This window comes from Sinocyclocheilus rhinocerous, unplaced genomic scaffold, assembly GCF_001515625.1.
Source record: "Sinocyclocheilus rhinocerous isolate Xijiao unplaced genomic scaffold, SAMN03320098_v1.1 scaffold33, whole genome shotgun sequence".
NCBI classification, from domain to species: domain Eukaryota; kingdom Metazoa; phylum Chordata; class Actinopteri; order Cypriniformes; family Cyprinidae; genus Sinocyclocheilus; species Sinocyclocheilus rhinocerous.
The window spans coordinates 338,751-350,355 of record NW_015657591.1 but is presented as its reverse complement, the minus strand read 5'-3'; the positions used below and the strand labels follow the sequence as shown (position 1 = coordinate 350,355).

The window sequence follows — 11,605 nt, the reverse complement described above, 5'->3', positions numbered from 1 at the left end:
TATGTTTGTTTGTAAAATGGCACAGTTTTATAAATATTTGAAAGTACACTCTTAACATCAGTCAGTCAAGCATTGTAATATGATAATCAATATTATTTAATGATAGAACTTTAGTAATTAGAATTAAAACTTGATAACCATGTATGAATGCATATTAGTCATTTTAACTGAACTTCAGACTGGTGGTGGTGCTTTTTTGGTTATTCAGTGTTTCTGTAAAAAAATTAAAAATTTGGGAAAAACTAACAAAAATACTAAACAGCACAGATCGCTTGGCGGAGAGTGAAACTCTGAAGCGCTCAGTCGGAGAGTGTTCGGCGAGTGAAAATATATCTGAGCTAAACTTATACTTAGCCTCCAACTCACACATTGGCGAGTAAAATCTGAGAATTTATTAGCAATAGGCTAATATTAGACATCATTTAGTCGCCCAGAGTGAAGATTTAGTCGCTTATGCGAGTGATTTACTCGCAATGTAGAGGGTTGTATTTATTTCTTTAAAAGTTTAAGGGCAGATTTTTGCTCCTAAATGAAAGTTGTAGAAAGCGCACTGTTAGCTGTGGTTTTAAACTACTCTTTATGGTCAAACACTTCACTTTTTAAAATGATTTTCCAGTAATTTTTCCTCAACAAAATAAATATCTTAGTTTCTGTAGAGTAAATGTCTTAGTTTTTGTATGTTCTAATGAGTGATATTGTTTCAAATCATGAAACAGATTTGTGTTTTCTGACTTTGATGCCGAGTATGTTCAGCACAGTTTGCAGTGCAGGCTGCAATATTAATATTACTTTTTTGTCTCATAGAAATGTTTGAGTTCAGAGTAGTAGTAGTAGTGTGACTTAGGATGCAAATTTAAATTTATGTTCATGATCAAAAACAGTAAAATCTTTAAAAAACTGTAACAACCGTTATTTTTATATGGTGAAATTGAATTATTCTGACTATTTATGAGTTATATTAAAATTAACCATTGTTCTTCCATAGTAGCATACATTTTAGATCATGATAACCACAGTTAAAACCACAAATATATAGCACCTCAATACCATTGTACAATGAAACTATGCAACTGTTGTTTTTAGGTATTTGTATGAAAAACAGTAGCGTAAATACATTTAGTATAAATGCAAAAACACTATAGCTTAATCTCAAAATATACTGAAATGATATTCCATTACTCCGTCAATACATTTAATCCATGTCTACATTAATCATATAATAAAATTAAATATGAATATCCCACATCTCTGACACAGTAACATGGTGCAGTTAGCATTACTACTGTAAATCCATGGTAAATTATGGTGATTTGTAGATTTAAAAAGTCTTCTGACTTTATCGTTGCGCACAGTGTTTCTCCTGTTTGTCAGCTCTGTTTCATCTGGCTTTAAACTAGTTTAAATCACCAAATCGTTTGCGTTCTTCGCTGAATTTAAGCATTTCACACTGGATTTCACAGTGCTGTTTAGTGCTTGCGTGACTGAGACTCATCAGCAAGTAAACGCATGTGCTCTACTGAGCTCGCGCTGCGCTGCCGTTTGAACTTTGAGTCGAGTGGATAAATGGTTTAGTTTATGTGACGTGCTTCAATTGAGTTGCACTGTTTTGTTCCTCTTTTGGCACATAAACATTATATCGAACATTTATCGAACTCTTCATATCGTATTATTGAGTAAAATTATAGCGCGATAATTATAGTTATCGTTTTATCACCCAGCCCTAGACTAACAGTATGAATGAATGAATCTGTGAATATTGCTCCTTTAATGTGGATTTTTATCTCTCTTCTTCCAACACTTCATGAAAGGCTAATGAGAACAGTTTGCAGAGCGCCCAGCTCAAGGGCTTTCCTCTCTTCCTCCACTCCAATCTGGGTTTACGGGACTGTAGCGTCAATCCCAAGTCTCCACTGCTGCTCATCACCAAGGCCCGGGAGGTAGAGCACGGTCCCTTACCTGGGGATGACTGGACGGTCTTTCAGTCTAACCATACCACCTATGAGCCTGTGCTGTTAGCTCGGGGACGGAGTACAGAGGCCAGTGGAGCTCCTGGACTCCTTCATGCAGCTGTGGTTCAGGATTTGGGTCTTCATGATGGCATCCAGCGGGTACTCTTTGGCAACAACCTGAACTTTTGGCTGCACAAACTGGTACTGGTGGACGCAGTGAGTTTCTTGACTGGCAAACGTCTCTCATTGGCTCTTGAGCGCTACATACTGGTGGATATCGATGACATCTTTGTTGGGAAGGAGGGCACAAGGATGAAGGTGTCTGATGTCAAGGTGAGCGCTGTTTTGTTTAAAAAAATGTTTCTGCAGTTTTTCTTTAATAAATGCCAAATGGTTTGCTAGTTTACCAGTTCTATCACATTTATATATTTTTCGTTTGACTCAAGTGTAGCTGTCTGAAGTCTGGGATTAAGGGCCATATAACCACACAGTATACATACACTTAGAACTAATGCTCTTCTCCACTTTTCTTAATCGTATTACTCTCTTGCCTGCTCCTTTTCTGCTTATCATTTCTGTGATCCAGATTTGCGCATAGAGAGAAAGCAGAGCTCAATAGTAAAAATTGTAAGATAATTTCTGGCCAGTTGACTAATTTATGCTGCCCTATTGGCCACTATGTCATATGACAAGTTAATCACGTACATGTTTTTGTGCTCTGAGAACTTTCTATGATGTACTGAACATTGTGAATTCTGCTAATTTAAATACATCAGTGTCGCTGAACTTGGATTAAGTTTTCTGAAATAGGGAGAATGATTTGTGATAGTCTTTGAGGCATCAGTGAAAAAATGAAAATAAATCACCAGTACACCATATTTAATCATTTTGTAACAAACTTGTATGAATTTGTAGCTGTCAAATAGTTACATTTATAGCTGTGTAATTTCCATGCATTATTAGGATTTAAGTTTGACATTATTTGTACTTAATTTTACATAATTGACTAAAAATTATTCAAAATGTAAAAAGTTCAATTTTTTTGCACTGGGACCTGTGAAAATGATGACCTAATGACTGACTGGACCAGCAGAAAAAAATCTTATTTGGGAATGAGACATAGAATGAAATGTGTACAAAAAGGAAATCATTTAAAACAAGGGATATATACATTGGGGGAAAGAAGAGGCCATGAAAAAGGCATGGGTGAAAACTCAGAAGAGGGATGCGATGCTAATCTGTCTGTAGCACCTCAGAAGCAGAACATTGAGAAACTGGTTTGTTAGATCCATATAATTCACCAAAAGTTTTCATGACGTGACAGCACTTTTCCTATCATCAGTTGTCTGTTTTTTCAATACTCCAACCTCTGCCGTTCATTTTCCAAATATCTCCTCTTCTTTCCATTTCCCTTTTTTATTTTATAATTTTTTTTACGATTCGCTGTTCAAAGGGCATCCAAAGACTCGCCGCAAGCATGAATATTTCAAACGCAGTTTTCTGCGTCCTCCTTGTGAATCTCTCATCTTCGGAGCGCCCCGATGCAGATGTTCAGCCGAGGGAAGGAATAGAAAGCAAACATAATCAAAGCCGTCTTGTCTGTCTGTGGACCTCTGTGCAGTTAAATATGAATCAGTCTTTTGATTGAGTCACACTGGAGAGACAGGCAGTCAAAAACAAGCGCAGTAAACAAATCAAATGAGAGGCAGATGCGGAGCTAAATCTGAGAGGGGTAATGAAGCAAACACAGGAGACGAACAGACAGCAGACATGCTTACGCTGTCCCTCTAGCACTGTGTTACCGCTGTGCTTGTGCGCATACATGCGTTGGCGTACGTCGTTTGGCTATGCATCTCTTTTGTGTTCTCGTCTGTTGTCTGTGTGCTTTTTAAATGCGTTTTGTGTGTTTACTGACTTTTAAACAACTTTTATTACATTTCTAAACTCATTGTTTCAAAGGCCCTACTGGAGACGCAGAACGAACTCCGAACACACGTGCCCAATTTCACCTTCAACTTGGGATTCTCTGGAAAGTTCTTCCATGCTGGTAAGCAAATATCACATCGTTAGCTTAACAAAATGCTAACAGCATGCTGTTTTGGTATGTGTGAGCATCAGTTACTTATGAGCTTCTGTGATAGTTAGGATGCTGTTTTAGTAGGCAGCTTTTGCAATAGAGTCGAGATGTTTACCGTTTGTGTCCATGTAATTATATTTCAGGCACAGATGAGGAGGATCTTGGAGATGACCTGCTTCTGTCCTACAGTAAGGAGTTCTGGTGGTTCCCCCACATGTGGAGTCACATGCAGCCACATCTCTTCCACAACCAGTCTGTGTTGGCTGAACAAATGCTGCTCAACAGAAAGTTTGCAGAGGTGAGACTCTAGATAAAATAATCAGAGAGATCTGAGTTTTGTTTTGTTTTTGGATAAAACCCTTTTTGAAAAAATTAGGCTGTTTACATTTACATTTGTGACCCTGGACCACAAAACCAGTCTTAAGTTGCTGGGGTATATTTGTAGCAATAGCCAACAATACATTGTATGGCTCAAAATTATCGATTTTTCTTTTATGCCAAAAATCATTAGGATATTAAGTATAGATCATGTTCCATGAAGATATTTTGTAAATTTCCTACTGTAAATATATCAAAATGTAATTTTTGATTAGTAATATGCATTGCTAAGAATTAATTTGGACAACTTTAAAGACGATTTTCTCAATATTTAGATTTTTTTGCACCCTCAGATTCCAGATTTTCAAATAGTTGTATCTCGGCCAAATATCCTAACAAACCATACATCAATGGAAAGCTTATTTATTCAGCTTTCAGATGATGTATAAATCTCAATTTCGATAAATTGACCCTTATGACTGGTTTTGTGGTCCAGGGTCACATTTAGTCATTTAGCAGACGCTTTTATCCTAAGCGACCTACAAAGAAGAAGCAATCAGACCAACGAGAGAGCAAAAATATACAAGTGCTGTGACAAGTCTCAGTTAGTCTAGCACAGTGCACATAGCAAGGTGTTTTATATATATATATATATATTAATTAGACCGAACAGGTAAGTGCTAGAATTAGGGCCTGAAGACCAGCTGCTCCTTTTATTTATTTTATGTCTGTAGTTAATATTTATATCATTTTTTTTACATTAGATTTATTTATCAGATAATACTTTGGAAGAAAAAGTTTCTATATTTTATTTTATTTTACACTGTTCGGCTAAAAGAAAATTGTGATGTTTTGGTATTTTTTATTATTAATTTTTTTTGCGCACCCATGCATGTTTGAGCTTATATTGCCATCAAGCATTGTTTATGACTTTTTTTGGGCCTCTTTTTGTTGTAAAAGATTAGCAAGATATTGTAGGCAGTAGCTGCCTCAGCAGTTTTTAAATGTACTTACTTCAAATTTAAAGTGTAATTCATTTTAAATTAACAAATAACATGCAAACCCACACAGTATGTGGCACACAAAATTATCAAAAGCACTTTCTCATCACAAGGGATATATATACTATACACTATACTTTTAGCGCCTAGTAGAGGTATAGAGGAAGTTAGGATGAAGTTATGCACAATTAGTGGTTCATATGCTGAAGCACACTTTTTTTTGCTGTTTCCTTTCAGGAGCATGGCATTCCCACAAACATGGGTTATGCGGTGGCTCCCCATCACTCTGGAGTGTATCCCATCCATTTGCAGCTGTACGAGGCCTGGAAGAAAGTGTGGGGCATCAAAGTGACCAGTACAGAGGAGTATCCCCACCTCAAACCCGCACGCTTCCGCAGGGGCTTCATACACAGTGGCATCAGTGTAAGAACACCTTTAATGGTAAAGTAAAGATAAAAAGTGGGAGAAATTGGCAGAATGGAATTTGGAAATAACAGACTTGAACCTGTATCCTTGGGACAAACATGTTGCTAACATATGCATTGCCAATGCACTAAGGCTTTAGTTCTCCTCTATAAAAAAAACAGATGGCACATTTTTATTCGGACTGTAGCCTGTTCAGCTGTATGGTTAAACGATAGTATGTTGAATTCTTATTCCGGCTGGATTCAGTACGATAAACCCCAGGCTATTTTGTGTATGGTTTGAGCTTTGGATCCCAGTGGGGGGTTAAGGGCAAACTGTTTGTGAAAGTACAATTTTCTTTATTTTTTTATTTATTTTTTATCAACTGTGCATTGCTTCAGGGGACAACAGAGTATGACAAAAGCTCGGTGAATCATGACAGAGCAGTTTCTGTGTGTGCGTGTGAATGTAAGAATGTATGTGAACTTGCAACAATGGGGAGAAACAAAATCACCTTGAGAATCATATACAGCAGCTATGTTGTATATATTTTTTTAAATGCACACAAGGGCCATCTAACATTTCCTTATCCTGACATACAGTTATTATCCGTGGTTCATATCAGGGAAAGATGCTTATGAAGAAGCAAAGACAGTCGTCTCATCATGCATTATATACATGTATTATGTAAAGAATCCTTTCAGAATGAGGGAAAAAGCACATTTAATGTAAACCATCTTCATTCTACCATCACTGGCTGTCAAATAAGGTCATGTATGCTGATGTGTGGGCCACGTTATTGGGGATGCTGTTTTCTTAGAGCAGAAGCATTCCAACTCGTTACATGTCAACTCTAGTGGATGTGCTCCAGTTATTGTACTTCATTTTTCAACGCTGAGGTCAGACAGTCATTCATTTGCCAGTCCAGTCTAAAATGACTCTCAAATGAGATTACGTATTATGGGTGACGAAATACATGTTTCTTTGTTTGCACATGTGGAGCTGTGAACACCAAAGCTAATTGGCCATATAACCAAAAACAAACATTTCTGCTTGGATGCTTTTTTTTTGCTTTTTTTTTTTTTTCAGCAAGCCTACAATGCTCCTTAACCATGTTAAAATCTCAGTAACAGACTTTTTTAAGTGGCTTATAGCGTCTATAAAATTTCTAAATATGTGTAGATTGTGATTTTAGAAAAAAAATCTAATTTACTGTATATAAAATTGGATTTGATATGCCGTCATAAATGTGTGTGTGTATATATATGGCTCTTATGCTTTTTTTTTTTTTGCCAAGGCAGTTAACATTATTTTAAATAAAGTTATTACATAGTGAAAGGAAATGTCTTTGTTTTTCAGGTGCTGCCCAGACAGACCTGTGGTCTCTTTACTCACACCATCTTCTACAATGAGTATCCTGGAGGCTCTAAAGAGCTGGACAAACTCATAAATGGAGGAGAGCTTTTCCTAACTGTGCTTCTCAACCCAGTAAGTAGTGACACAGTGTATTGCACACACTGGTTTAGACATGATAAAGATTACAACTATGACTTTTGGGCCAAGATCTGTTGTTTTTTGTTTTGAAGTAATTTCCGTTATTCACTGTAAATCTTCCTGTACACTGTAGCTCTCAAATCTTATTTGCAAATGTATTATTTGCAAACTTGCCATATTTCTATGAAGGATTGGGAGTGCCATATTAATTATTAATCTTGAAAGGTGAAATTGAAGCTAAAAATGTATTTATTGATTGCATTTAATGAAAGTATTGAATATGTCACTCACAATCCTTTATAGCTGTTAATATATCTTGTATGATTTACAGTTAGATAATTCCTTTAAAGACTTTTTAAAATAATGCGCAAATTTTGGTAATATATTGGTCATATATTTTGTAATTTTGTAATCTAACTTTGAAACTTTTCTTTTGTTAAAGTGCCCCTATTATGGGTAATGAAAGGTTAATATTTTGGTTTTGGGAGTCCCCAACAACAGGTTGACATGCATGCATGGTCAAAAAACACTTTTATTGTCTTATAATATGCAAGTTATTACTTGCTCAACGACTCCCAAACGATTCGCTCGACGATTAATTATTCCAAACCCATCCTTTGCGTGACGCTAATCTGTGGTGATTGTTCCGATTGGTCTCATTTTAATTTCATCATGCCTGTAATGCCTGATAAAGCAGCGTTTGTGAGCGCAGTGTTGCTTTGTGTACAGCGTTACCGGGGAAACCGCTATTTTACCCCTCCAAAAGCGGCACCTAGTGGCAAAGAATGAATTTGCATTTTCATTCAGATCAACGCGAAAAGACCAACAAGTGTGCTGGCAATGTGCTAATGTTTCATGTTGACATCAACATAAAATGGCTTGGGATTCGTTTTAAAAACGACTGGTTTCAATGATTCAGAGTCCACTCTTTCTTTTGAGAGACAATAATTTTATATACGGTGCACTTTCAGATTTAAAACTTTGCAGGGTGTGTTCATTCACTTAGAGCTGTGTTACACACTGCATTAAAGGTAATTTCCAAAAATCCATAATAGGGGCACTTTAAACAGTATTATTTCTACATAATACATATGTATGCTACTATTCAAAATGAGTTTATTATTTATTTTTTATATAATACATTTTTTATTATAATTTTATTCAACAATCATTGATTAAATTGCTAAAAAAGTGACAGTTAAGACATGTATAATGTTACAGACAATTTCCACGGTATTGCTAATAAAGGCTCTTCTTTGAACATTTTTATTAATCAAAATTAAATTTGTTTCCACAAAAATGTTTTTCAAAGTTAAGACATTTTTCTTGAGCACCAAATCAGCATATTAGAATGATTTTTGAAGGATCATGTGACACTGAAGACTGGAGTAATGGCTGTGGAAATACAGCTTGTTTTAAAAGTCAACTATTCATTAATCTAATAGGCTGAGCGCTTAATGACTTCTTACGCTTTATTTTAAACCAGATCAGCATCTTCATGACCCACCTGTCCAACTACGGGAATGATCGTCTCGGCCTGTACACCTTCAAGAACCTGGTGAAGTTCATACAGATGTGGACCAACCTGAAACTGCAGACTCTCCCGCCTGTACAGCTGGCGCAGAGATATTTCCAAATTTTCCCTGAGGAGAGGGACCCCATCTGGCAGGTAACAGAGGAGCTCTGTTGGGGGTCTGTACTGTCCAGGGATCATTATGGGAAACAAATACAACTCTATTTAGTGGGAGTGGATCAGCGAAGGTCGAGAGTGTTGAGCGGTGTTGCCGTAATATGTGGCGAAAAGTTTCGTATGGCTGTCTGCACATTTACTCTAATGTACGAAGAGTGAAAATGGTTTTCAGTGTAGCCTGCCAGGAAATCAGAGAATGCTATTTTGAAATTGGTTCCTATAATTCAGTTGAAAGTTGGAGGCAATGCAGAAGATCTGTCTTTCTCTCTGTATCTTTTCTCCCGCTCGCCCCATTTCAGTTTATCCAGCTTCTTTATTTCTTCTTGTCTCACTCTTTCTAAATCACTTGTTTTGTTTCACCCTTCGAGAAAGAGAAAGTGGGAGCCTGAAAGCTCTAAATCCCTCCTTTGATCTCTCTCGTTTCCTGTCAAGGTTGAGGTCCCATCTTTTCTGCCGGCTCTCCAGCGTTCCACAGCTTGCCCTGCTCTGAATAATCTTCTTTCCTCTGCAGTTGTTTTCCCAAGAAATCTGCAAGCTGCTGTTACATGCAAAAGGAAAGATACAACAGAGGAAAGAGTTTAGTTTTTATTTTATACTTAATACAGCATGTCCATGGCTCTTTCCCAAAATCCATTGAGCTGTTCTTCTGTGTTCATCCTACATGGGCAGCTATTTTCTAAGAGAGATCACCTGCCACGGTGCTGGTAGATAAAACAAATTTATGATAGATAAGGCAAAATCGTGTCTTGGACTGAACATGAGACTCTCCTTATGATTGATTCCAGTGGGGTACACTGTATGTTGTACGTCACCTGACCAAACCTGAAAACAGAGAAAGTGTTAACAGCAGTATGAACTGATGGCGATTTCAGTGGACTTCAAGTAATGAGCTAACCTAGCTAGTTTTTTTTTTTTTTGCCGTTTTATTCAATTTTCAAATCAGAATATCAGATATCAGAATCAGAATCAGAATCAGAAGAGCTTTATTACCAAGTATGTTTACACACACAAGGAATTTGACTTGACGACAGGAGCTTCCAGTGTAGAAGAAAGTACAAACATAGTGCAGACATACATGATAGTGCAGACATACATAGGAATAACACAGTAGGGATGTAATATAACACTAATATAATAAAAAAAAGAAAAATTGAATAATGTACTATATACAGAAATAGAAGTATAGGAAAAAATGTAATTGTTTAGATAAATGTACATATATGTTTATTAGTGTGCAGATATGTTATTTACAAAGTGTGCAGTTTAATATAAATATAACTATGTTAGTTGTGATGGACGATGTATAATTATGAAAGATTAATTGTTCAGACTGAATATAGCTTGTGGGAAAAAACTGTTCTTGTGCCTGACTGTTCTGGTGGTCAGTGCTCTGTAGCGCCGACCAGAAGGCAACAGTTCGAAGAGAGAGTGGGCTGGGTGTGAGGGGTCCAAGGTGATTTTTTTAGCCCTTTTCCTCACTCTGGAGATGTAAAGATCTTGGAGGCTGGGCAGAGGGACACCAATAATCCTCTCAGCAGTCCTGACTGTCCGTTGTAGTCTCTTGATGTCTGATTTGGTTGCTGAACCAAACCAGACAGTTATGGATGAACACAGGACAGACTCAATGATAGCAGAGTAGAACTGTTTCAGCAGCTCCTGTGGCAGGTTGAATTTCCTCAGCTGGCGAAGGAAGTACAACCTCTGCTGGGCCTTTTTTGCAATGGAGTCTATGTGAGTGTCCCACTTCAGGTCCTGAGAGATAGTGGTGCCCAGGAACCTGAATGACTCCACTGCAGTCACAGTGCTGTCCATGATGGTGAGTGGGGGGAGTGCAGGGGGTTTTCTCCTGAAGTCCACGATCATCTCCACAGTTTTGAGCATGTTAAGCTCCAGGTTGTTAAGACTGCACCAGACAGCCAGCTCTTTAACCTCCTGTCTGTAAGCAGACTCGTCTCCATCCTTGATGAGGCCGATGACTGTAGTGTCGTCTGCGAACTTCAGGAGCTTGACAGAGGGGTCTTTAGAGGTGCAGTCATTCGTGTAGAGAGAGAAGAGCAGTGGGGAGAGTACACATCCCTGGGGAGCGCCAGTGCTGATGGTGATAGTCCTGGATGTGAGTTTGCCCAGCCTCACTAGCTGCTGCCTGTCTGTCAGGAAGCTGGTGATCCACTGACAGATGGAGGTGGGCACGGAGAGCTGGGTGAGTTTGTCTGAGAGAAGGTCAGGCATGATGGTATTGATAATGTTAAGGAGTTCGTCTCTGGTAAAACTTATAGAAGAAGAATGACAAAACACAGAACAAACAAACAAAAACAATAGAAGAATCGCGGAGCTCAGCGTCCTTGCTGCCATTTGCGGCGCCATGCTGGTATCAGTCAGCATATGTGAGGGGCATCGGTTATGATCATTTTTGGTATCTTCTTTGAAGGCATCTTAAGTAAAACGGCTCAATATTTCCCAAAGGCATTGTAAGTAGGGATGTAACGATTAACCGTGAAACGGTTGAAAATCGATTCAAATATGTGACGATTCAAATCGGTTGAGATGCTAAACAAATCGCGATTCAGTTAGGGGGTAGGAGTTTATATGAATGTATGTCTGAGCGCACTTACTGTCTTTAGAAAAGTTTAGATGGTATTTTTTCTTTTCATCTTTCCTCTGTATAACGCAT

The 11,605-nt window shown here is 37.8% G+C and overlaps 1 protein-coding gene across 3 annotated transcripts in view; it reads left to right on the top strand.

The window, feature by feature from the left end:
* LOC107721405 (bifunctional heparan sulfate N-deacetylase/N-sulfotransferase 1-like) overlaps positions 1–11,605 on the top strand; it is a 118,702-nt gene that overhangs the window by 91,951 nt on the left and 15,146 nt on the right. For all 3 annotated transcript variants that reach the window (XM_016529401.1, XM_016529405.1, XM_016529402.1), the window contains 6 exons: positions 1,809–2,282; positions 3,909–3,996; positions 4,170–4,324; positions 5,583–5,768; positions 7,110–7,238; positions 8,731–8,913. In XM_016529401.1, the coding sequence (XP_016384887.1) occupies positions 1,809–2,282; positions 3,909–3,996; positions 4,170–4,324; positions 5,583–5,768; positions 7,110–7,238; positions 8,731–8,913 (1,215 nt within the window). The remainder of the gene's footprint in view (positions 1–1,808; positions 2,283–3,908; positions 3,997–4,169; positions 4,325–5,582; positions 5,769–7,109; positions 7,239–8,730; positions 8,914–11,605) is intronic.